Source organism: Aythya fuligula, chromosome 3, assembly GCF_009819795.1.
Source record: "Aythya fuligula isolate bAytFul2 chromosome 3, bAytFul2.pri, whole genome shotgun sequence".
Taxonomy (NCBI): Eukaryota; Metazoa; Chordata; class Aves; order Anseriformes; family Anatidae; genus Aythya; species Aythya fuligula.
Genome location: NC_045561.1, coordinates 79,391,200 through 79,419,004, shown reverse-complemented (window position 1 = coordinate 79,419,004; position 27,805 = coordinate 79,391,200). Strand labels below are relative to the sequence as shown.

The following is a 27,805-nucleotide window of genomic DNA, read 5'->3' as shown; positions in this document are numbered from 1 at the left end:
CAGCCAGACCTTTTTGCTGGAAGGAGCCAAAGGCATGCCTGTGGTGACAAGGAGGGCTGCCAAAGTTGGGGGTGTTGGCAGTAGCACCATTGTAATCCTTGCATTGGCTTCTGTACCGTGACAGCGTGGCAGCCTGCCATTTGCATTTCACACCACCCTTGTATCATAGTAACTGTTACTAGATGAGTGTTTAATACCTCTCTTAGTAATCGTCTGAATGTAGTAATCTCACTGCTGTGACTCTGCCTCCTTGGTAAATAGCATCCAGCGTTCTTTCCCCAGCTCTAAGGAATTGCACACTTGTTACTGCAGGATAAACAGAAAGTAGGCAGCTCAGTGGGCAAATGAAATGTTATAAACTTTTGGAGAGTCTCATGCTGAACATCAAATAAAAAATAAAAAATTTGCTAGAGCAAGAGTAACTCCAGGCCCACAGTGTGTTTCCAAGAGCCTTTATGGAAAGGTCTGCTTCAGGATTGCTCTACAGCTGTGCAGTATTCAAAGTTTGGCTGTCGCTCACCTTCATTACCTCCCTGGTGTTCTGTTTTTAACTCTGTTGCTGAGTATTGTGGCTGGCTCTGCATGCATAAGAAAGGGAAAAAAGCTGCAGGAAGTTAAACACCGCAGTGGACTCCAGGTGGGAATAACGCCATGGCTCTGCGAGCCCCGTGCTGTTGTTCTCGAATGGTTTCTCCCTAGCAAATGAAAGTCGGGGAAGGTGAAAAAGGTGGTAGGCACAGAAGCTTCAGATAATTAAAAAAAATAATTTTTCAATATATAGTTTAGGAAACAGAAGGAAATTACTGTAATGTGACTATAAGGCTCTCCATGTGAAATGTCAGGGAAGCCAGAAAAGAGCTGCCTGATAGACAGCGAGATTGATAGCAGCTGATGCTCACCAGGATCATTGGAAAAGAGCAGAAGCCATATCTCCCTTGGGGTCTCTGCTGTGGCTAAGCAAACCACAGCTAACAAAGAGCTTTGCCTTGAAGTCTTTTGAAGAAAATCTCACCCACTTATGGTTATGAAAACTGCATGTACATCAAGTCAAAGTGAGGAAAAAGCAGGAACTAATGAATTTATTTACTAGAGCTGTTTGAAAACTGGAGGCTTTTTATGATGGAAGAGACTGTTCCGTCTCTCTAGATTTTATCGGTAGACCCATGTGAAGTAAACAAGGCAAAAAATGAAAAGCAACTGCTAGTTACTCATCCATATTTCCCATACTTTCTATATGTAATTCCCTTTCCTGTTGTTGGCTTCCAGCAGACTAAATTGTAAGGAAATTCATTTAATTCCCCAAGAAATAAATGCAAGGAAGAAGTAAAAAAAAATAAATAAATAAATACATAAATAGATCTTTATTTTGGCTTTTACATTTTGACAGATAAGTAAATGAAGTAAATTCAGTTTGTGAAAGAGTTTGATACTAAAGTGGTTTTCTCTGGTATGACTTAAAACTTTGGATCGTATTTCTGTTCCTACAGGGATTTGAGGGAGGTTATGGGAGCTGGGGTTGCACCACATTCTGCCAGGACATAGATCTAGTGGTTGAAAGATAATCTCTGAGCTACAGAATATTTAAACAGGTGCTTTACTGTAAACCACAGGGATCCCCAAAATAGTCAAGGGGAAGTAAAGTATGCTCTGAAATAAACTGTAGGGTTGGGATGAGAGTTACACTGTGGTATTCATAGACATTTTGAACAAAAGTGGACTAGTAAATCTAATAAGTGGGGAGAGTGCCGGTTAGGTAAGATTATATGGATAAACTTCATGCATGTTTGTTTACATTGCAAAACTGTCTTTACGGAGCACTTATGGTAACCCTCACTCATTAATTCACTCATTCTTCAAGTATTGAGTTTGCAAAAGTTGCTCAGGGATCATCAACAGGAGAGAGAGCTGCAGGGATTCATTGGGATAGCAGTGCAGTGGGTAGCAGGACTACATGGAGTATATTTCATAGAATGAAGCTTCATTATTATATTCTCTAGTTACACAATAGTATTGTTTGGAATGATCTAATATAGTAGCATCTGCATCCTCTCATGCACCCTTATGCCATTTCAGTGTTTGCCTTTAAAATAACTGCATTTTACAAAAAGGTCAGAAAATACATTTATGACTGACCCTCGTTTGTTCAAGTTGTACAGAGTGTGCATAACTAAGTCATTTTTCTGTTCACTTGTTTCAATTGCTGACCAAACCGAATTGCTGAAGGGAAAAAAAAAAAAAAATCAGAATACATAAAAATTGTCTTTGCATATGCAAGGTCTTTGGAAAGCACATCCCTGTCAAATCACTGTCTTTCCTGGGCAGACTATATAGGTTGTAGATCAAGTATGTTTTATGTGAAGGGATAGCTGGGCTCCTTCTGTGCTCATTCCATCCTCAGAAGCATGAAGGAGAGAGTTGCCAATGTGCTCCGTGTGACTCTGAAACTGTCCAGATGCAACAAAACAATTCAGTTTGTGCACAGTGCTGAATAAATGTACCTTCTCTTTTTTGCTACATGGCTCACAGTTTCTGTGCCCTGAAATAAATATGACCACCAATTCCCCACTTTTCTTCCACTGCATACTCTGGATTCTTATGGCATAATTTCCATTTGGTTTAACTTATCTGTAATTTTGCTACATCCGGGCTGTCCTGCACCTTTTCTCCCCATTATTTTCATGGATGGCACAGATCAGTGCCTAGGCAGGTATTATCCGGCTTGCTGCTTCTGTAAAGGCAAAATGACTCAGCCTTCTCCCCTGCTAAGCCCAAAGCCCTGAGCCACCTGGTTCAATGTCCCTGAGCTGCTCACAGATCTAGGGCTAATTTATGGAGTGGGGAGGGCAAGAAAAAGGAACCTGCTCTGACTATTTTCTTTAATTTTCCCTTCTCAACAGGAAACCAAAACTCAGTGTGTTCGAATAGCTACAAAAGGTAAGAGGTTCATCCCCCCAAGCAAAGTAGCTTTTTAATGAAATGTGATGGTTTTGTTAAATGATTGAACCAAAGCCAGCACCATTCCTGTATTTTGAACAACTTGGTTGTCTTAAAATGTAATGGGCTACTGCGTTGTTTTTTTCTTTGGTATTGGGCCAGGCAAATACTGTTCTAGCAATACTCAGACAAAAATCAGACAAAATCAGAACAGCTTTTCTTTTTCCTCTCTCCTCTTCTCAAACAATTATTTCTAAGTGATGGAGATCTTTTCTTTCATTTAAATGAAGGACATGGTAGTTAATTTTCGTACGTAACAGCATAGTGTGTTATATAGGCATAGGGGAGGAGTGATTTGAGGAAAGCTTGTGTCTTTTATAGCAAGTGAAGCCCAAAGCTAAGGCTGACTGCATAGCTGTGAGAATAAATCATATTGACCCCACATACAGCAGGTTAATCACGTACTGCTCACTCAAAAATATGGTTTCATCTTCAAATGAGGACTTAGTTGTTCAGCTTATTGTTATCTCTTGCTTTGACTGTATTTATAGCCGTTCATTGTGGTTGCTTGATTGTGTCAACATGAGTTGTTTGAAAGACTCCAGCAGCATGAACAAGAAAGGACCTAACAAATGCTGAAGCAATGCTCTGCAGAGGCCCAGCACTGCTAACATTGTCTCTTTCTAATTGCATATTGATATTCAGCATAAAAAACAACTTTAGATATGAGCAGGCAGGCATTTAAAGTACTGCTGTGGCACATCAGCACCATCTTTTCAATTGCTTCTTTCAATTTAAAACTTGTTCCAATTAAAAGCTGATGCCTCTAGTGAGGTGGTAGCAACAAAATGTTTTCTTGAGAAACTGGAAAGTAAAATGTACTTCTCAAGATTCGTTAATACTTTCATCAAGTGGGGGAAGCTAGTAAGAACAGGAAATTCAAACTGTGAGCTAAGTCTCCTATGAAAAGTACATCAGCGTTATCTTTCTTATGTTTCCCTGACATGATTAAATGTTTAAGTATATTTGCATGAACAAATATTTATGTACTTCAAGCATGTATTGCTGGGATTTGAGTCAAGGGAGAGTCTTGGAAAGACTCTCTCTCTGAAATAGCCTAGATTTTGCAAAAATATGAAAGGGGGAAGAGGAGAGCAGTGGTTCTTTTATCATAAGGTTTCTGGATAGTAATAACAAAATGAGGTAGGAATTCACCTAGCTTATGAGAAAATTACTTAACCATGTTCAGTCCACTGGTCTCTAAGCAATGTTCATGGGAGCAAGAAGCCTGATGAGGGTTGCTTGTATGCCTTCCTCTCCCACAGCAGTCATGTGTACACAAATTACTTTTGTCTGAAGGAAACGGAAAATGAGTAGTAAGTTTCTTACCGCAGTGCTATAAATCTTGGCTTCACTGCGGTGGCTAAAGACACATGTTCCTGAGGTTGTTCCAGTTCCTGAGGCATTGTCCAATACATCAGTACCATACTCTTTGAATGTGGAACTAAAAAGTAATATGTTTTACTCTGACTTGACTTTTATTGATAAAAAGTGAGATGTGGGGGGAGGCAACATTATATGAAAATGCTTTCTTGTGCTCTGAAAGAATGAATTTAGTTAGACATCATCACTTCAAAGTCACATGCATTCATATCTGTCAACTAACTTATGCTGGTATTCTGAATCATTTTAAGAAGCTGATAAGGAAATTTTCTCCGTGCGTTCATCACAAAAATAATGACATTATTTGCTGTGCTTGAAGAAAAGTGTACTTAACATACTGTTTCATGAATATATTCATCTGTTTGCACTGATACTTCAGTTGTATGTAGGTATGCTTTGAATCATTGACCAAGGAAAAGTTGCATGTTCAGTGTATCCATCGGAAATGTTTGTTTTGTTGTTTTATTTGTCTGTTTGCTTGGTTGGTTGTTTTTTAACCCACTGAAATAAATATAGGGAAAAGAGAACTGTCTCATCTTGCCTTGTGTATCTTCAGTAAAAGAAGATACACATAGTCCTGTGTATCTCCTTTGTTCATAGTCCTGTGCAATCTCCTGTGACCTGAAGCAGCCTATAGCTGGCCAGTCAAACTGAATTTTGCCTTAAATGTATCTAAAAAGCATTAAAAATTGTTAAGAGCTGGTTTGGAGGGTGGGGGAAATTAAAGGTGCATACAGAGGTAAGACAAATCTCCCTGGTAGTGAAGTTCAGTGTTACTAGCAAAGTCTGGCAAGTAATGAATCTCTGTCATTTTTACCTTGTTCAAGGGCCTGGTTTGAACTAATTTTTCTGTTATGTCTCCTAAAGAATCTGCATTTTACAGCTCCTGTTTCACACTGATAAGATGTAAAAATGGAAAAAATATGTTAGTAATGTCATGGTTTCATGCTGGAAAAGTTCATATCCCCCAAATTATAATCTTGATAATTTGACTTTCTAAGTTGTTATTCACCTGATTTTTTTGTTTTTGTTTGTTTGTTTGTTTGTTTGGGCAGTCTTCTGTTAAGATAATTCATACATATTTTAATGCATTGAAGGTTTTGCACATATCATTCCCAGGTGCTGCCTTCTGCCTTTGAGAATTGATTCAATAGTTTATTTCTTGGTATCAAGCTAATGAAAGTCAGAAAATCCAAATTAAAGCTCTCATACTTTTTCAATCTGTATATTCCAGGTGCAATGTTCTCTTACATTTCTGATAACAAAATGTACTCAAGTGTGAACTCATCTAAAAGGTGGTGCCAAATCATGACTAAATATGTTGCTGCTTTTGGCATGTCTTGAAAAGATGTTTTTAGAGCAAGCTGAGAGTTTTACTAGTGTCTGGAGTATTAAAATACACTGAATTAATTTTTTTGAAGAAAATATTGGAACAGCAACAGATTAAAAAGTCGTCCCCTGAGCAGTTCATGTGTACTTGCATCTGAAGAATGAATACCAGAGTGATTCTTTGATGGCCCTGATTTAGGGTAATAATGGGATTCCCCCTTTATCTGGACACCTATTTTCACAAAGCTTGTAAGAATTTAATGACTTTGTGACTTTTGCCCTTCTCCAGATTGGACTGAATTGGCCAAGAGAGTCCCAAGTTATTAGATGTGGTGAGAGGGTATGAAAGTTGCCCACGTATACAATCTGTTCACATAAGCTTTGATTCTTAAGGAAACCATGTTAAAATCAACTCCCTGTTGTGCAGATGGCGGGTAGAAGATATCTAAAGCACCATTTTCATTATTGTCCAGCAATTGAACTGTTTAAATTCCTTGGATACTTTTAAGCTGTATTGCCTTCCTCTGTCAAGCCAAATTCAGTTCCCATTCAGTTCCTCTTAGTAACCAGTGATCACCATCATTTTTTTTATTATTATTATTATTTTTTCTTTTTATAAAAAACTTAATTGTTCTTTACCTCATTATTTTTCAAATCTAGGTAGCAGTCACTAATAATCTAGTTTCTCACATAGTAACTGAAGAAGGAAGAAAAAGAAGGAAGACTAAGGTCAGATATTCATTAGGAACTGAAAGATGGAGTGATGCTGCAGAACGTGTATTGCTCAGCAAAAAGGTGTTGCATGTAATTTCTTAAAGAAAATTCTCAAACTTCCTAAAACTATTTTTTTTTTAAGGCAGAGTTCAATCAGTACATAGTATGTTCATATCATAATGAATACACGATAACTGAACCTGCCTAACCAAGGTACTGCTAGAGGAGTGAATTCAAAAGGCACCATTTCTGTGACAGGCACTTCAGAGTAACACATGTTGATAACTGATCAGTCATATCTTAGAGCTGACTTTGAATGTGTTAAAATTTGAATGGGTTTCCACAAGCACATTACATTGGCATTTTACAATCTAAAATTTTATCAACTGCTAACAGAATGAAATTATCATGGTCAGAGAAGAGTGATGCTTCAAATTATTTAGCATGTAAATAGACATTTAAGAGGACAGAAGGGACAGCAGAACTGTTATTAGGCAGAGGATATATGAAGCTGACATTTCTGACAGTTTTTAGGCTGCCAAGTTTGAGGCTAACACTGATTTACGTGTATCGCTTTGTTTTATTTAGAAGACTAGAGAAAAATATCAAAAATTTAGTTAGAAGAAATCCACTGTGGCAGTAAATAAAGTACTAGTGGGACTGGCAACTCTATCCCAAAATATTTAGAAGTGATGAATGCAGTCCAAAGTTTCTCACTCTGCATTTCAACCATGAACTTTTTCACCTCCAAAATTGTTTTCCCTTGTGGTTTTCATTTGTATTACTAGTTCAGGCAACATAGGAGCTCTCCATCTCTGTGCATGTTTGGTTCATACAGATGGATGAAAATGCCATTTGAGATGATGCGCATCTGGAAGTAATTGTGAAATAGCAGAAAATTACTTTTTAATCTGATTTGAGAAATAAAAAGGTCTGGGTGGTAACATTTCAACTGCAAGTGTGCATTTAGTCCACCATCATTATTGCTCTGAATTCATTCCCATAGCAGTTGGGGATTGATCCAAAGGCCTTTGATGTCAATGGGAGTCCTTTCACTGACATTAATGTGTTTTGGATTAGGTCTTTAGAAGTCATAAATCTGTCTAGACCATAATTATTTCCTTGAAATTGTTCCTGATGATGTTTCTGCTCTCAGGGAAATTTGTGAAAGTCAAATCACCTCCTGTAGCAGGATGCTCATATATGTCTTAGCAGTTAATGCACAAATGAGGGAAGATATCAGAAGCTAAACATATATGAAATGAAGCTCCCTTCAGTGCTGTTTTTATGTTTGGATCAGTGCTCCTAAAATGACTTTTAGCTGTACCATCATAATAGGTGCTGGAGACTTATGTGACAATCTAAGTATAGAGAAGAATGAAGATATTGCCTATGTCATATCTTTCCTTTCGCTCATTCATACCAAAAAGCTCTAAATATGTTTAAACTTCGGTGGTATTTTCCATAATGTATTTTGTCTCACAAAGAGGACATTTTTACTAACTTGCTCTGCTTTCCAAAGATGGAAACAGAATTTAGCATGGCTTATTTTCCTTTTTGTATGTGAAATTGCAGTAACTCTGAGAGCAACTACATCTGCCATTTCTGATAAGTGATACCTTTGATTGTAAATAAAAAAATTGTATGATCCTTTCATGGAATATTTGATGGTGGTTATAAAAGAGCTGTTAACAGAAAGACGCCTCCAGATTTCCAGATACAAAACCTATAATATGGGTATATCCGCATATGTGCAGATAGTAGCAAAATCATGGCATTCAATTTAACAAATTTTTATTTGAGTAAAAAGGAATTTAATATAACAACCAAATTTATTAAGTGAAACTACTAGGTGGATATGAATGGGACAACAATTTTCAGAGAATGTGTTTCCCATTCTTTTTTAATAAGAAAGAACTGAAAATATATGAAGAACTAGATTAAGAAAGAACTGAAAATACTGAAGAGAAGTGCTTGTTTTTGCTTGTTGCTTGAGATCTCTTAAGAAATAAGGGTTCCTTGCAAGGGTAACAGAAAAAAAAAAAAAAATCTCTGAATTACCTTTTTTTGTGTGTGGTTGTAGCATGGCCTGAGCTTATGGAAATACAGTTATCTTCTTGTACAATACATATGAGGAAAGCAGTATAAGAAGTGTCTAAAAATTACCTTGCATGTAGTTGCAGAAAAAAATAACAAAGTTCTGCAGTCTTTTACTCTCCCTGTTCCTAGTTGAAAAGCTTTAAAAATATTTGCAACTTATTCCTGTTATAATCAACTTCTTAAGTTTGTCCATCAGCTAAAGCTGAACCATTTCTTTTAACTCAGAGTAATTATGAACAGAATTAGTTTCTACTTTCCAGCCCCTTTCTAAGTCTTCAAGAATAGAGGTTTATTACTATTTTTGAAAGAGGAGTTTACTGCTTTTGGTGAGGGAAGAAAAAAAAAAAAAGGCACTAAAAAAAAATCTAATAAATATAATGAATAAATCTAATAGCTTTCCTAGAGCGCTTTATGTTTAAAGACATTTCCATAGTGAATAAGTCTATTGCATGCAAATATTAAATTTACATGTATTTGCTTGTATGTTTTAAATTTGCTGCATTAAATTTGATTGGTTGTTAATAGTTGTTGGTTGTTTTTTTTAAACAAAAAACAATAATTTTGTAGATGGAAACACTAGTGATAAAAAATTGCAGTATATTAAAAAAATCAACAATCAGCATGAGGAAAGTTTGAATCCAAAGATGTAATAAATGTTAGCTTTCCTTGATTTTAAAATGTTTCAGTATTTCTTTTGTTATAGGTGATTAACAAATTAGTTTATGCAGATGCTATGAGCAAATCGAAGTCTTAGGAAACTTAAAGGAACCAAGTAGTAAGCATTTCAAAAGTACAACTTCAGATAGAGGGTTCTAGTTAATATTTAAATGTTAGAGAATGAAAGATGATGTATTTGCTGCTCTAAGAGGAGGAGTACCTTAGCATGTAGGATACATGCTTTATATATGCTTTATACTTTAATACTAGGTGCCTGTTTTCTTAGGTCTTTTCAGCTCTAATGAGTATATTACTTCTTGAATCAGATCGTGGACATTGAATGTTTTGCATTCATAGTTAAAGAATATGGAGACATAAATGTAGAAATTTACTTTTCTTACAAGAACGTTTAGACTTAACTGCAACAGAAAATCCTTGATTTCTTTACGTTCTTTGTGTCATATTTAAGATGATTTTTGGATGTAAGTAATTTTGCAAGTGTTTAGAGAAGGTGAACTGTCATCATCAGTTAGGACTGGGTTCATCAGCCAAATTTCACCTGTACAACGTGTCCACTTTCATTTTATACTGCTATAAACTATACTATTGGATAAAATGGACTCTGGTAATGTCTGGATTTGAAGAAAGTACAGGCAGAGATTGCTGCCTTTGGCAGCCCATCACAGTCATCTCAAGTGCATGTTTAGAACAGGAGTTTGCATTGTTTGTGTAGCAGTGGAGCTTTAGGGCCACCCCATTAAGGGACAGCACTGTTTCTCCTCCTTAAAGAAAGGAGGACAAAAGGCACTCTAAGAGTCACTGTGTTTACAACCAGTCTGTATGCAGCTGGAACGATGCTTTCTCCACATGAGTGGGCATGTCAGAAGACTGACACTGGCAGTAGGCTTTGCCATACACATTACCGATGTTCAAGCTGAATTCTGTACCCCAAAAAGCAAACCATTGCTGATGCTAGATACTCCTAAATACTCCTACATACAGTTTTCTTACTACCATCATTAGTGCCAGTACAGAAGCTACAGTTCAAACTGATGAGGGGAAGATCAGTCATGCTTGAAACTGGTTCCAATAAATGGTGCGTTATATTGCAAGATTTTAATATGCACACCTTTATTGGTTTTGGAAGTTTGTAGGAAAGTCCTAGAAGTGGTAATGAAACTTCAAATGGCACTCCAGTAATGATACTGTGCTCTGAGCACTTCCTGATCATTGTTGTCCCAGAGTTCAGATGTGCCCTTAAATGAGAAACAGTAGATAGATACATACAATGTTGAGATAGTAGCAGCTTCTTTACTACGTTATGGCTTAGCACTGGTAAAGTAAAAATCGTGTATTTGGCAAATAGCTCATTGATATGATCATTAACTTTTTTTAAATGAAATTTTACATCATTGGCATGAGCATTACAAGGGTTTATTAAATTATTTGCTTGTCATCTCTGACAAAGTGCTAAATGAAGTTCTACAGCTAGTCATCTAGAAAGAAGAGATGGCATTGCCAAGCATAGTAGCACTTCCTAAACACTGTCAAATATGTTGCAGAGAAAGTCAGTATGGTTGATTGGCACAGCTGCCAAATTGCTCACATACAGAGATTGATGCTTTGTCAGTTGTGTACGGAGATGATTACTCTGAAGTTCGGGAGTATGGATTGCTTTCTGCTCTGATGTTGTGTGATAACCAGGCTATTTCTAGAAAGATCATTACCGGAAGGATATACAGATGGACCTTGCAGGAGGGAGGATCTTTCTAGAAATAGTCTGGTTATCACACAACTATATGTCAGAGCAGAAAGCATCTTACAGGCATTTTGAAATGTTTTTGTAGCCAGGTAAATACAAAATATGGAGAACAGAATTGCAACCCAGTATGTGGATTTCCATGCTGTCAGCTTTGGAAGCATTTGGCTTTTGTGCAAATTCAGCAATGTGGAAAGGACTGAATGTTCTTCGTGCTTCACAGTGACGTGGTGTGAAAGGTTCTTGATCAGAATGGACTTCCAGAACCCTTTTACTGTCAAAGAGGTCACAAAACAGTCTGCATCCTTTGCCATTTTGGATTGACATTTCCTTTGTTGAGTCAACAGGAAAAGTGTCCACGTTCAATACCACATGGATGGCAGAATATTTAACCTGAACATTAAATCAAAGGTCATATATCTGCTGAATTGTGTTACTTGCTCTTTGCTGATGACTGAGTATTGGTTATTCACACATATGTAAGCAGACAATATATTATTGACTGTTTCAGCCCCTCTGCCAAGTGCTTGCCAGGCCATTAGCATAGAGAGAAAAAAAAAGAAAAAAAAGAAAGAAAAAAAAAAAGGGGTCCTGCTCTAACCTTGCTGTGGTGGAAAATATCCTGAGGCAGGAGTCTGCGCTGACTACAGAAATCTGGGAGAACAGCTCTGTCACTTCAGCAGTGTGCTTTTTTAAAAACACCACAGTTGAGAGCAAAGTCATGCAGGGAATAGCAAAAGCCAGTGTAGTATTTAGGATGTTAAAGCAGCATGTCTGAAATGAGAGACATCTGGCTTCAAACGAAAGTAAACGTCTATTATGCATTAGTTGTTGCCATTCTTTATATGGCTACAAAACTAAAGCTTGGACCAGTAATGGTCTCCACATCAAGCGTCCAAACCATTTCCAGTGCACTGCTTTCATGCCCTTGCTGCCACAAAGCTGCAGGATGTTACCTCGGATGCTGTGCTCTTAAATTGCTGACAAATTGTTGATGCAGAAGCAAGATTACAGTACGTGCAGTTATGCCAGACCTAGCTAGTTCTCATGCTGGACAACAATTTGCCGAAAGCCAGTTTCTATGGGTAGTTAAAATGAAGAGAAAAGCTCAGATGAGGTGGTTAATGGACAAGTTTAAGGCAAATACTCAGTTATGTGTCATCAGTTTCACAGTGTGGGAAATTACATCTGAAGATTTTCTGCTCTGAAAGAGAATAGGTACTTACACCATCATGGCATGCAAATAAAATCAGAATGGTGCAGTATGGCATAAGTGAAGATGGTGGTGAAAGAGATTACAGCTGTACACTTTAAAGTATCATGAAAATGGGTCTCTTTCTTTGACAATAAAACCAAATCCTTATGTTTTGATGGCAAACAAGTGTCATAATCACTCTCTTTCCATTCCTTGTGCTATCGTGTTTCTGAAGAAGTATATCATATGGAAGAAGTAAATCATGTTATTTTGTAAATCATATGATAAGAAGAAATATTATTAAAATGTGTTTTCTGTTTCTATATGTTATTGTTTAGACCCTCAGACAGTGATAGAAAAAGCAGATCATTGAGTGGCAGAACTGTTGACAGTGTTTTTGCTAAGATTTTTTTGTAAGAGTAGTAAAAGGACAACTCTTTTTCTATATGAGGGAGAGAAAGGGAATTCTACAATTACTGCAGTTGGCATTAAAATTGCCTCAACATATGGAAGGAAGTTATTTGCACAAGCACAGGCATTGTTTTATTGTGAACCGTAGTTTTTATGTACACTAATACCATCCAGAATTGTCTAAATTGTCTTCCTATTTCATTGACACATTACAGGAAAAAATACATAGATAAGCAAACTTCAGGTTAATCCTTAATCTGTTTCTAAATTCTCAGATTTTGCTAAATTAAGACTATCTTTCTTTTTCTGAAATGACCATGCTGCATTCCCTGGAGTTTTCTAACAAATTTTAGAAGCACGGGTAATTCAACATTCTGTCATTATTTTCTGCAGACATGAATGGATTTTCTCATAGTCATTCAGTGTTTCTTACAACTGATTAGTTTTAAAGATTTAATCCTGTAGGTATTATTCTTTTATGTTATTCTAAAATTTAGAAAGGCTTTTAGATAGTTCCCATTCTGCTTGAAGTCATAGAACCATAATGTTCATGCAGGGACTTAGGTTCATGTGTTCGTCTTCCACAGAACTTCTTGTACACCGAAACGAGAGGATTATTGTTCGTTGCCCTGGTGTAAAACTTTGTAAGATACTGGACTGTGAACCCTGAGCACTGGGTGCTTCATCATGGATGTAATACTTAGGGACATGGTTTAGCGAGTGATATCAGTGGTAGGGAGACAGCGTAGGGGATGAGTCCCCATTAATAACCATCAGATATTAACCATCAGGGTTAGATTACATTTTTGATTCATCACTTGAACTGTGGAACAGATATCTAAAGTTAGGGCAAGGTGTTTGCTGTTATATTGCTGTTATATAACCTGTTGCGGTTATATTTTTCAGCCTAGATCATACCACAGTAAGATGGGAAGGGATGGTAGCTATCTGTGGCAGGCGCTACCTATTTGCAAATCTATTTCTTGTTTTGAACAGAAGTTAGAAATGCTCATTCAACATAACTAGCTGGCAGTTCAGGGACTGAGAGGGCAAATTGAATCTCATTATATGCCTGTCCAAATATGAAAACTGGTAATCTGGTTGCCTTTGTATAAAATAATATTGCTTGCTCTGCATAAGCTCTGAAGCATGATGTTGTTTAGCCAAATCAAATAGCTTTGCTAGCTAATATAAATTGAATTCAAACTGAACAGTTTTCTCAGATTCAGAAAGTGAAATCAATTTGTTTATGCAGAGAATCAAGCAACAGAAATTGTCGTTTCCTGCGTGTCCCGTTTTGAGTAGTAGTGGTGGAATTCAGACAGTGAAATTTTATAGGAGAGATGGAATACAACCAGCTTGCAACCAATACAACCAATTGTTTTGGCAAGTACAAATCTTTTATGCTTTATTTTTAAGTAAAATTTTAAGGTCATTCAAGAAACAGTTTCAGGCAAATTTAAGCAATTCCTTACATAACAGAATTTGGTTTGTTCAAGGACTAAGTCTGTGCTGCTTGGGTAGATCATAATGTAACACAGTAGATCACAGGCAGCCAGTGCTGGAATGTTTGGAGCACAGTCATCTGACCGGCAGAAGCTCAGCTACAAGGAACGATAGTTCACCTTTTCACATCAGACCTCCCAGATCACCTTGTGTTCTGATTAGGAAAGCTCTGGAGAGCCCTTGTTCTTCACAGAAACTGTAGTTGCATTGGTTTGAGTATAGTGTGAGGATGTTGGACTTGCAGATTTGATGTCTGACTGCTGACCCAGCTCTTGGACCTGAAGCTGGTAGACTTTTGTACGACGTGATGCCTGTAGCTTGTAGGAGAAGAGGAACAGCCACTTGGGCAGAGTTGCTGCATGAGCAAGTGTATACTTCCTCATCATTCACCAGCCAGCCTGTAGACACGGTGAGCAGTTTGGACAGATATGTAGCACAATGTGCATAGCTAGGCCCTCAGAATAAAGCTGTGAGTGAGTCTGAACTTGGGGTGCAGTCCCTGTCATGGCTGAGATGGGGTCATGCAGCCAGAATGATAGAGCTCTGATAGCTGTCATTACTCCTTCTTAGGACTGGGGAAGTTAGGATGTGTCCATCTGCTGAGTAGGATACTTGAGTATTATTTCAAAACGATAACAAACAAGTGCTGCTTTTATCAAGTGATAAAACTTGATAAACTTTAACTTCTTAAAACTGCTTTGGCTTCACTGACCTCTCTTCAAAGCAAAGCACATCAGCTGTACATCATTCTCCTTTTGGACATGAATGGAGAGCTCTCAAGCCCAATACAGAAGTATTTTATCAAGCAAAGTTGTGTCATTCCCAGTGCTGGTAGTACAAGATTTGCAACAAATCATCATAATGATACCAACTGGACTTTGAATATATGGTGTATTGAGACTCTGACGATAGCATTCTTCAAGTAATTTCATCATGAATAATCATAAAATTTTAATAGTTTAAGGAACTTATTTTGTTTAAAGAAATAAATTTAGCATGACTGAGGTATTCAAAAGGCTATTTTAAACCTTGATCTTCCAGGAAAACAGATACAGCAACATCAGTAGGCATTTAAATATATTGTTTTACCAGTTTACTCAACATCATTTTGGTAAGAGTAAGATAGAGGGGGTCTGTGTCCTGACTCCAATTCCAAGTGGTTCATGGAGATTACCTTTAGAGATACCAGCTAATGGAAATGCACCGATACTGATCCAATTTTCCTACAAAACCCACTTAGTAGTCATTGAGTGTGTAATTTCCTATGAAATGTATGTGGAGTTAAGAAGGTAACATACACTTGTCATTGCCCATTTGTTAGGCTGAAGGAGAAATAAAATAATACAAGATAAGCTGACTGAAAGTCTTTTATCTTTTTCCCTCCCCTCTGAAGATGTAGCTATTCCCTCTTTGAACATGATTAAGGTAGTTAGAACCAATTTATGTTGTGGTATAAATGTTTTGAGACATGAAGATACATGAAAATTCCCTAAACCAGAAACTAAACACAGATTTAAGATACATTTCTTTTTTCCACTTTGAAACTGACTACTGTGCTTTAAATTCATTTTGATGAGAAAAGATACTCTTAGCCATTTTCTACTGTCCAATGTTTATGTAGCATTAATTTTGAGAACTATGGGGTGTTTGTCTTCTGACTGAATGTCTAATGAGATGTTTTACAGCAAAGCAAGGAAAGATATAATGACAAAGAATAAGAAGTACTGTATCTGATAAGCATGAGGTAGCTAACTTGTGATGTTTACAGTTCTGCAACATGTTTTGTAACTTGGTTAAACATTTTGAAGACTTGTCTCTATTTTGGGGTAAGGCATATGAAATATGAATCCATGCTTTCTTGTTTGTGCTGAAGCTTTTTCACTGTGTCTACCAAAAGCATTGTGCTCTTTGTGAATAAATTTTATTATGATTAATGTCCAGTTTAATATGATGTATTTCCACTTTTCTGGTGAAAGTTATTAAACAGAAAGGTCTTTTTTCCATTGTAACATATAATATTGCCCTTCCTAACTGTGCCTGCATTCTCTGCACAGTGTGGCAGAAGTTCTCATCTGTGAGCAGAACAACTTGTTTCTTCAACAGCACACCCCTGTAGAAATTAATATTATGATTTAATTTTCAGAAAGAAAAAAAAAAAAAAAAAGCAATGGCAAATCAAGAGATGTCAAGAGGCAAAAGAGAATGTATGCACTTTACCTGAATGGTTCACTCCATTTCTTGAGGTGTGTTATGAATTCAAGGCTGAACACTGGGACTATCATGCTTCATTTCTCTGCCTAGCTGTAGATTTCCCCCTTGGACCTGGATATCTCACTAGGGTCAGAATGTGAGATTGTGATTGGAGGATTGCTCTCTTCTCTGTTTTGTTTTGTTTTTGTTTTTGTTTTTTTTAGCTAAGGAGTAAAGGGAAAAAGATGCTGATATTTTGCCCTTATGGAGTGAACATTGTTATTGAAGTTGTGTGTATGTTAAACAGGAACTTGCAAAATAACAATAGCCACCTATTCTTTTTATGCTCTGAGGGCTTTCTTTCATTTTAAAGTCTGGCTTTTATTCCACAAGCTCAGTTCCTCTCCATTCTAACAGTATGATTATTAGTAAATTCCCATGGGTGGTATTGAAGAAAGATGCTGTCTTAAGGATATTTTAAGTTTTTCAAGACAAAAAGGAATTATTATTGATTTCCAGTCACCATAAAGTACACACACATCACAATAAAGGTTAAGTGCCTATGAGAATGTAAAAGAGCAAAATATTTAATTAAAAAAAAAAAAATCCAGATTAGAAAGAAATCAGACTTAAGCAAACACAGTGAATTACTTTCTTCATGGCTAAGTCTGGAATGCTTACTTGATACAGATACTGTAAACAAGATGTTTTCTGTTTTCCTTCTTAATGCAGACATGAACACATCAACATATAGCTTGACCACAAGTGGTATATGTATAAACTCCAAATACATTTCATACTGTGTTTTTATCATGATGATACAAATTTTTAAATCGTTAATGCCCTTAATGCCACCCATATGTTGTGCTGAAATCTACAGAAATCTGTGGAAATAAAAATCAAGTAGATGATAATGGGCTCCAAAAGCTAAAAACAGACCTAAGTCAGTCTAACAGCTAAAGATTTGTCAGCTGGACCCTAATAATCCTAAACCTAAGCATAGCAAATGTTGCCTTTGAGAACTTATTCCATTATATCTGGTCTTCTTAAATCATTCTACGGAAATAATGTAAAATAAACTAAAATGTTCAACTTTTAAATAGAAGGCATGATCCTGGCATCTGTGCTTCTGCCCCAAGTGCTATCCTTCTGTGCAACAGTCAGCATGAGCTTTTCTTAGATTCGTGCTTGTGGGCATATGGACAACTGGAAGTAATTTGGAGATGCCAGTTGTCCTCTTATTGTTTTTTCTTCTGTCCTTATCCACTGTCAGTTGCTAACGATGGTAGCAGGCAGATAGGTAGTATCATCATTGTGTGCATTTTGGAATTTCAGAAGCAGAAGGCAAGAGAAGCCTTTGCAAGGATGAGCATGAGTGCATATTCAGATATTTCCCACCAACAGAAGGTGTTCCTGTCTGATTCTTCAGCCTGTGCAAAAGCTCTGTCTCAGGTTTTTACATACACTTACCCAATACCTGGTAAAAACTAGTCACTTTGAAGCAATCTGATGCTCAATTTATAGACTTTCTGTGCTCATTTGAAACCCAAGGCCTTTAAAAGGTACAGATCATTACTAGTTTGGAGGCTACTATGCTGGTGAGACTAGGAATGTCTGCTAGTCATTCTGTCTTTTGTTGCTAGTTTTTTGTTAGGCAACAATAGCGTTCTTCCTTTCACACCAACTATTCAGGTTGCTGGGTTTTATTTTTCCATCCACTCAGAGTAAACTGATGCACAAGCACAGCATTATAATGAATTTCTATTTGGTTAGGCAGAAGTTGGATTGTCGTGAGTAATCGAATTACTCCTCTGGAGACAGGATTTCTAAGTAAAGTGATGAGGTGAAGCGATTACAGCTGTAACCCTTACAAGCATAAAAAGATGTGTTATGCTAATCCTTTGTGAATGGGTTGAATTGAAAGCAAGGGGAATAAAAAAGAATGCCTTTGGAAAAAAAGAAGGGGGTATAAAAGGACTACTGTGTCATTTATTCCCTTTCCATTCATCCTCTGTTGCTATAGAAAAAAAAAAAAAAGGTAAACTTGAGTGCTTTACCTTTCAAGTCTGTCATTCAAATCATTTAAGCAGACTGAAATACTGTGTAAAGAGTCAAGGGGGAAAAAGGGAGGAAGGATGGGTGTAGCAAAAAGAAATGTGTGAAGAAGTGCCAGTAAATACAGGTTGCTTTTTCTTTTTTTTTTTTTTTTTTTTTTTCTTTTAGGTTGCTAAACCTGATATGAATTTACCTTACCTTACCTGTGTGTTGGGGTGGGGGGAAGCACTGAGGAAAGCAAGGAAAGTGTAGGTTACACCAAACCTTGCCTTTATCTACAAACATTTTTTGCCTAAGTGTGAGACCCTTGTTACCCCTAGGCTTGTTTATTTTCTTATCAGCGTTTTCAGGTGTTAAATAGGAGTGTTCTGTCCCAAGTTAATACCTGAAAAGACTTTTAAAGATACAGCTAGGAGGAGAGATGGCACGTGAATTATGATGTAGTAAACTGTCTGAATAGAGCAGCATAAGTAGCTTTTTGTTAACTGGAGAAGATGAGAGAGCTTTTTGTTTTCAGATAACCAAGCTGAATATAAGTGGCCAGTGGTATCAGTTGTTTTTTGGTTTGGTTTGATTTTAAGATTTGAAACAATTTTCAGTGTTGCTCATTTTGCCCATGTCTCGGTGTGCTTTTCTGTGGGTGATTAATCCTGGCCAGCAGCTAAGCACCCACCCGACTGCTCACTGAGTTCCCCACCGACAGAACTAGTGGAGAGAATCAGAAGAACAAACGAAAGGAAACTTTGAGGCTTTGGGGCAATACCCATTTGGTCATTTGAGGCCAGCTGTGCTGTCTGTGTCCCCTCCCTACCCCCAGTCTCCTTGCTGGGGGCAGTGGGATAAACAGAGAAGGTCTCGATGCTGTGCAAGCACTGCTCAGCCATAGCTAAAACACTGGTGTGTTATCAACGCTGCTGTAGTCATAAATCCAAAACATAGCACCTTACAGTGTTTGTTTTAACCCTTGAAGTGATTTCCAAACCATTCCTGTTCATTTTGTCTTGTCTGGAATGGCCCCTTGTGTACAAGGAGCCCTGTCTGCAGCAGAAGGCATAGCACATATGTGAACCTAATTCACTCCAATCTCAGCTGTAATATTCCTTCATCCAATGTTAAAGACATCAGTGAAATTCAGGCTGAAGTCTATTTTGCTAACAGAGTATTTGATGGGCCAAACGTGAGAGGGGTCTGTGCACAGCACTGAGCAGTAGCTTCTGGTCGGTTGGTACCCACCTGCCATAATGCAGGCATGGTGGCAATACTATGGGAGAAGGGTATTTGCTTTTAATGAGGCAGTTTTCATGCAAGTGTATCATATGATGTACAACATATGACAACTTTTTCAGGGTGGTGGTTACAGGTTGAGGAAAATTTGGCTTCTAAAAATTAGAGCTTGAATTTGGCTGTTGCTGTCACTGCATTTTCAACTGGCAATTGTAATTATTTACAATTGTAAATATTAATGGTACTTTTACTCTTGCCAAAAGTTAAGACACTTCAATGTGATGAATCTTGTTTTGTAAGTAAACGTTAAGTCAATGAGCTGAGTGAGAATTAAATTTAGTGTATTGCTACGTAGTAAAACATTTCATATATTTTACTTTCCTGAAAAACTCTTTACAAGCCTTTGTAAATATGCGGATAGAGAATTGATACTATATAAAAATCTTCTGGTGATGAAACTGATATAATAATTACTTGCAATATCTATGAATGTTTAATAAAGTATTTTTGGTTAGTAGGCATAAATACATTTTGTTGTAAATAAATGGAAGTAAGATTTATTTGTGTATGATTCTGCTGGGAGCATATAGCCAATACATCTAATGAATTATCAAACGATTTTGCAATAGATATTGCTTTTATGTGAACTGAAAGTGTTTAAGTTGTCATCTTTATTCACTACATGTGATGAAGCAGAATATGAAGAGACTTGAAGTAAGTCTTCCTTTTATTAGTTTGTTCTTTTAAGACTTGTTGGATCACTCCTGTTTGCTCATACCGGCAGAGCCTTACTGATTTTCATTTGAAGTTGCAGCCTTGGATGTATATTTAGTTATTTGACTTCCCAGATCTCAAGAGTGTATATGAGTGCAGAAAATAAGTGAAGTAAACAGAAACATTTTGATTTTTGATTTTTTTTAAGTTTGTACCTTAAAAAACAAACAAAAAAAATCCTCATCTGTGTTTACAATACACACAACAAAGATTTTAATGAGTAAATGGACGTTGAAATTTGGTCCTTGCTTTGCTTGCATTTAGGCTTAATATCAGTTCAATTTGGTCAGTGAAGAATACTTTGAGAAATAATTTCTTTATGCTTAAAAAAAAAAAAAGTAACACAGGCTTAAAAGTCTTATAAAAAACATTAAGGGCAAAAGCAGTGCAATAGTTGGAGGCTGGAGTTGTTTTTGATATTTATGCTGTTTTTCTGTTGAGTAGGAGGCAATACCACTTTGCTCATTTCAGTTCATTTTTGTTTGTTTTGTTTTGAACTCCAAAGTAAAAAGAGAGAGGAGTGTATTTGATAAAACTAAAGTTGAAGAATTAGTATCAGTGACCAGAGGTAATAAATACCACAAAGAGGCTGGTCTGTAAATCACTACACCTAGATCTGACAGTGCATGTCAGCCATGATTTGTAATGCTATTTACGTTCTTGTTCTGCCTATCTCACAAAAAGACAATTTAAGTACAGTTATGTGGTAGTTTTGTTTTGTGGGAGCATGTGTAGTAACATCTTGAATTCTCATTCCTAACCAGCACAGAGGATGACTGTTTCGGAGTCCACAAATTAATGTTTTTAAAAGGTCTGGGATTGTGCCTTTTGAAAGCAAGCAAGAAAGAAGCCTCCTCTTTTCCTCACTGAGATTTCACATGTGGTTTTACTTCTGTTATCATTAGTGTCACCATAGCACTATGTTGTGAGATTAATTTAGCAAAAGAATACAAATCGAGAACAATTTAAATTGACATATACAACTAAAAGTCACTGGTATAGTCAAAAATCATTGATTTTTATCACTTAAATTTTAAATGCAATCACTTGAATTTTATCACTTTATTACTTAAATTTCAAAGTGATTTATCACTTAAATTTTAAACATTTTCTACCTCAATTTTCCTTTTTTAAATTCAGTATGCTTGCTTTATTTTGCTGTTTTCCTTTTTGCAAATTTGTTTGTTTGTTGCTGTTTTCCTAATAGGCTAATTATGATTTCATGCTTTCCTTGTTCTGCATATCTGTTTTCCAGACACTTTTTCCTTTTCATTTCTGATTTCCCTTGCCATTAACTTTATCACATCTCTTCATTTTCGTTCTTCTGTCAGACCTATGGCAGCTCCTTTAACCATAAGCTTTCTGCTGCTAAATCCTGAATCACCACTCTTTTATCTCTACACTCTTTCTTACTGCAGGGTTTCTCCTACCCTGGGAAGCCCCTGGGGAGAGGTCCACAAGGAAATGAGGAGAGTATTCCAGGGAGGAAAGCAATCAAATGCTGTAGGCAGTAAGTTCTTTTAACCCAGTATGTAGCCATATTAAGAGCATCCTAAAAGGATGCTTTTTTCTCCTTCACCAGTTAATGAAACTTCATCTGATCAGGGCGTTCTGGTAAGCAAGGACTAAATCAGGCATTGTCTCTTCTCTGTTTTCTTTGCGCATTTCTTTACACTGAGAGCCAAGACCTGAGAGAACAGTCTTCATCTATGTAGGCCATCAGTGGCCACTGAAAATCTTTCAGCAAACCAGAACATGAGTTTTTAGGGTTTTTTTTTGTGTGAAGTACTCAGGGCCATAAGCATAAAGTTACAGTCAACTTTAAAAGGTGTCTGGTAGCCAGCTCTCATGAAAACTTAGATGATTGTTTTTGAAATTATGAGAACCTTTAAAAAAAAAAAACTCAAACATGAATCTAAGTGAAATACTGAAACTGGAAGAAATACAAGGTTAAAACTGCATTCTGTGCGTTTCAGGGAATACTGCTTTATGCATTTGTTTATGAAAAAAGGCAATAATAACTGTTAGGGCAATCAGAGTCTCAGATGATGTAATCATCTATAAAGTAGGAGTCATGGAACATGTTAGGTTGACGGTCATCTGGTCCAACCCTTGCTCAGGATGTAATAAGCTTAACTGAATCCAACTTTGAAGTTAAATCAGGTTCCTCAGGGCCTTATTGAGCTGAGTTTTAAGTGTCTACAAGGGTGGGTGATTCCATAGTCTCTGTGAGCACCTGATCTTGAGTTTGACCACCCTCACTGTGATTTATTTATACTATCTACTTGGGAGTTTCCCTAGTCATATCTGTTGCCTCTAGTCCATAGTCTGATATGGACCTATCAGAGCACATGCCAGTCTGGTGTTGTCTCTATGTCTGTCCACCCATGAGGCAGCTGAAGTTGTGAAACAAGATCAATTCCCTCCTTCCTCCAGCAATCCCTAACAAAGGGAGTGCTGAACAAAGCCAGCTCCTTCAGCCTCTGTATATGCACCATGTGCTTCCATAACCTTACTGGCTTACTGCTAGACTTGGTTCAGCATTGGTTCTTGTAGTGGTGAGCCCAAAATGGGCACAGTAGCCTGGATGGTTGCACGCATATGCAGTATAGAATCATAGAATGGCTTGGGTTGGAAGGGACCTTAAAGATCGTATAGTTCCACACACACCCCCCACCCACCCCACCCCCCGCTATGGGCAGGGATGCCACTCACTAGATCAGGTTACCCAGGGCCTCATCCAACCTGGTCTTGAAAACTTTCAGGGATGGGACACCCACAGCTTCTCCAGGCAACCTGTGCCAGGGACTCACCACCCACACACAGAAGAATTTCCTCCTAACCTCTAACCTAAATCTCCCCTCTTTTAGTTTAAAACCATTCCCCCTATCCTGCCATTCTCTGCCCGAGTGAAAAGTTGTTCTCTATCTATTTTATAAGCCCCCTTTAATTACTGAAAAGCTGCAATGAGGTCTCCCCTGAGCCTTCTCTTCTCCAAGCTGAACATCCCCAGCTCTCTCAGCCTTTCCTCACAGGAGAGGTGCTCCAGCCCTCTGATCATCTTTGTGGCCCTCTGTGTCTGCTCTAACATTTCCACATCCTTCTTGTGCCAGGAACCCCAGAGCTGAAAGCAGAACTCCAGGTGGGGCCTCACAAGGGCAGAGCAGAGGGGGACAATCACCGTCCTCAACCTGCTGGTCACTCCTCTTCTGATGCAACCTGGGATGCAGTTGGCCTTCTGGGCTACAAGTATGCACTGCTGGCTCATGTCAAGCTTTTCATCTACCCAGAACCCCCAAGTCCTTCTCTGCAGGGCTGCTCTCAATGAGTTCCCACTTCTCAAGCTTGTTCAGGTTCCTTTGGATGGCATCCTTTCCTTCTGTTGCATCGACTGCACCACTCCACTTGGTGTCATTAGCAAACTTGCTGAGGGTGTACTCAATTCCTTTTTCTATATCATTGTTAAAAATATTAAACAGTACCAGTTCCAAGACAGACACCTAAGTGACACCAGTCATCACTGGCCTCCACCTGGACATAGGAGTTGACTACCACTCCCTGGGTGCAGCTTTCAAGCCAATTCTTTATCCACTGAACTGTCCACCCTTCAAATCAATCTCTGTCTGATTTAGAGATCAGGACATCATGTGAGACTGTGTAATAAGCCTTACAGGAGGGCAGGTAGATGACATCAGTCAGTCTTCCCTTGTCAACTCATGCAGTCACTCCATCATAGAAGGCCACCAGATTGGTCAGGCATATTGCAGGTTATAATCACCTTCCTCAACCTGCTGACTTCAGTTCAAATAAAACAATACAGTATTTGGATTACATTTGACTTTGTAGGTGAAAGAATATAATATATTATATTCCCCATAATATAATGAAGTAGCTGAGTGGAAATATCCTGTCCTGGTTCAAGTTTGGGAATACAGAATTCCACACTTACTTTTACCAGTTAAACTGAATAAAACTTTTACCTTTATCTGTAGAAAAGAAAGGTTACTAGGTCCTTTCTGGGTGGGGTAATGGTAGGTGTATTTTCTTCTAAATGATCAGTGAGTTAACAAAGATGATTAAACTTAAATATGCTAGATTTTCTAAGATTTGTACTTTTTTGTACAGTAAAAACAACTTAGTATTATATATGATTTTAGATCAAAATTTACATTTTCATTTCTTTTTCTTCTCAGCCTTTTGTTCTGTTGAAAATAACTGTTATATAAACACTTCTAAAGTGGTCTGGTGATCAAAAACCTTTTTTTTTTTTTTTTTTTTTTTTTTTCCTATTTCTTGTTATGAAGCATAATGTAGTACCTGGTTGTTTAATATTAGGTGGTGGTGGTTTCACCCTGCTGGGCAGCTAAACTCCATCACAACTGCTCTTTCACTCGCCCTTTTCAGAGCAACAGGGGGAGAAAATATGATGGAAAAGGGCTCAAGGGTTGAAGGATAGATCACTCATTAATTATCATCACAGGCAAAACAGACTCAGCATAGGGAGATTAATAAAATTATCTTCCTATTAAAAATTAAATATGCTGAGACATGGGGCAGCTGCTGGGCTTTGGTCCTGCAGTCCCCCATCTACCAAAACCTGGGCACATAAACCCATTACGTAGTTTAGAAACACATTATTATTTTCTCTTTCTTGAATGTTTGAGTTGTGGAAGCAGTTTTATATTTAATTTTACTTTTCAGACATTCCATAAAAATAGCAGACATAATCATACAGAATGGTGCTATGTTTTCATATAACACTTATTAGTCTAGTTATTGCAACGTAGGCAAGAAGTACTGTTTGTAGATATTATCATTACAGCATTGTTTGGCTAATGTTTTCCCAGGTGTGTATTTCTTCTCAAATGTGGATATTTAAAATATAACAGTATATCTGATTTTTCAGAGTTGCTCAAGCTGTCAGAAAGTCATCTCTTGTGTTGGTGCTGAGTGTGATAGGGTGACTTCATCTGTGCAAGCTTGAAATTTTTGGCCATCCGTCTCTAAGAAAACTGATAGATAACACTTTTTTTAAGGAATAAAAAGCTGAAGTGAGTCATTCATTATAGTCATATCAGTTCAGTCACTGAGTAATGCCATTTTTCACCTCCTTCAAGAGAAGAAAGGCCATTTTCGCCATGAATGGTCAGGAGCGTCTGCTTATAAATGGAAGCTCACACTGTGGAGTGGGCTGTGTGTTTCAAATTTCAAGTCACATTTTGCCTAAGGGACAATTTAAATCAGGTACATACAGGTGTGTCTTAGGCTGTCTCCCTAAACACTAGAGCATGTTGTTTTCATGCCAGTCCTGGTTTAATTCAGTTTTCACTTTTTTTTTTTTTTTAATGTAACTTTGTTTTTTCTCATTTTTAGCAAAGCTCATTGCCTCAATGTAGATATTTTTACCACCTCATCTGTAAGAGTTCTTGGCACTCCTTCAGTTAAGGTGATTTTCTCCTCCAAATCAGTCACATTTTAATCAGATCACAACTAGCTGAAAACCCTAAAACCAGATTTAAAGCAAAAATACCAGTACAGTAATCTTCTTTGCCAGCAACCCATTACATAAATCATAATACAATATTTGTGTGTTATAGTTGGCTTCATTTATTTTGACTTCCTTGTGGGTTTGAAGCTTTTGTTAGATATTCTTTTTTCCTTTGATACAGTTGTATTTTCCCAGAGAAGCTAGCTGGGAAAGCTACAGCCCAAGGCATATCCAATACAGAGCAGCTAATTTCCTCCTCTGGATAAAAACAACTAAATGCTCCACTACCCAGCAAACATGCAACCAAGGGGACTACAAATCCACTTTTAAACTGATATATTTTAGTTCTGCATACTGCACAATATAGTACTACTTTTTATACAGCCTGACTGCCTTCTGTCAGAGTAAGCTTTGTGCTTACTCTGTGCTTACAAACTGACTCATCTTTACTTTTTTTCTGAACCAGAGTAGTACCAGTTATGAAAAATTTGTCTGATTTTAATCATCAAGGCTTTTTATTGCATCTGGTTCCCCCATCACAGTGTTGTGCGAGTATTTTCTTGAATAATGGAAATGACAAAATGTCTTGTATTTATTTCAAAAAAGATGTATTGATTGGAGTTTAAGGTTTGAAGGCAACAAGACTTCTGTATAAAAAGAAAAAAAATGTCAAAAGGTAAAGCCAAAGGTTCAGAAAGTGGCAATGCACATGAACAGTCTATTTTCTTTCAAGAGTGTGTTCTGTCCTGCAGTCTGTCTGACTGCCACCTCTTCCTCCAGCTTGAGTTTCTTTGACATGTTAGTAATATAGGGAGATGCTGCTGTGAAAAGAGAGGCAATGACACAGTACGAAAGGCTTTTAATGTTATTACAGATCCTGATCTGAACTTGCAACTCAATGGCAATCAACCTAGAGCGTGTTTTTTTTCATAGTCATCATTGCATTAGCTGAATGCTTTCACAGTGCTTATGGCTCCATTGCTAGATGTCAAATGTAGTAAACAAGCCTATAAACAGGCTTGTGACTTCTTATACAGGGTTTAAGGCTTAGGTTCATGTTTGTTTTGCAACTGGTTGGTGTAGCTGAAGATGTCAAAGCTTTCAGTCTGCTAAAGGCTGTTGCCCTCACATCAAAGCTGGTAGACTAGCATGTATAAACACTGCTTCTTAGATGTATTTGTTACAAAAATCAGGTGGCCCAGCTTAAACTGCTGGCATAAAACCTTTCAGATATATTTGGATAAGCAGATGTGTGAGCAACTGCATAATTAAGGTAATGTCTGTGACTAGTAGTTGCAGCACACTGCACCATGATGTGCAGCTGGATAATATCTAGTTGGCTTGGAAGAGGATATTTGCCTTGCCCTTATACTCCCAGGCATCCAGCTGTTCAGACACCTATTAGAACTGAGGAGTTCAGGAGAACCTCAAGAGTTTTGACCAGTGTAACTTTCTGAGAGTGGGTGCTCTTCAGATGGGAAGATGTTAAAGAGAAGTTCTCTGACATAGGCACTGCACACCAGAGCATCATCCTCTGTTGTTTCCTGGCTATCCCAGTGGACTCCTATAGACACTGAGTCATGGCAAGAGAGTATTGTATAACTGAAGAAGTTGCAAAGAGATTCCGTAGATGGAAAAATAGAATTCATATGAAAGAAATATCGTTATTATTATCTCAGGTGACTTATATTTACCCTTCCACTTTCTTTGAAAAAGTACCAAATTTTACAGGAAACTAAATCCTGATAGCTGGCAGTAAGAATCTGGGATTCTAACAACTGATGGGTGCTATTAAAGAATAGTTTAGCACTGTATGAGCTTGAATCTGTATGGGTTTGGAAAAACTGGGACCTAACCCCCAAGAGAAGAATTAACTATTTTCTTGGAGAAGGTTTCCATCTATTTTCTCACCAGCCACCATGGTCAGAGTCTTTTTTGGAGGAAACATCCTACTTCTGTTCCTACTTATTACCTTTGTCTTTTGATTCCATCCTTAATGTTTTTAGCACTGCACTTGATCTGGAAT

At 37.5% G+C, this 27,805-nt stretch overlaps 1 protein-coding gene across 8 annotated transcripts in view; it reads left to right on the top strand.

The window, feature by feature from the left end:
* PTPRK (protein tyrosine phosphatase receptor type K) overlaps positions 1 to 27,805 on the top strand; it is a 325,563-nt gene that overhangs the window by 247,629 nt on the left and 50,129 nt on the right. For all 8 annotated transcript variants that reach the window (XM_032184622.1, XM_032184624.1, XM_032184619.1 and 5 more), the window contains exon 12: positions 2,898 to 2,934. In XM_032184622.1, the coding sequence (XP_032040513.1) occupies positions 2,898 to 2,934 (37 nt within the window). The remainder of the gene's footprint in view (positions 1 to 2,897; positions 2,935 to 27,805) is intronic.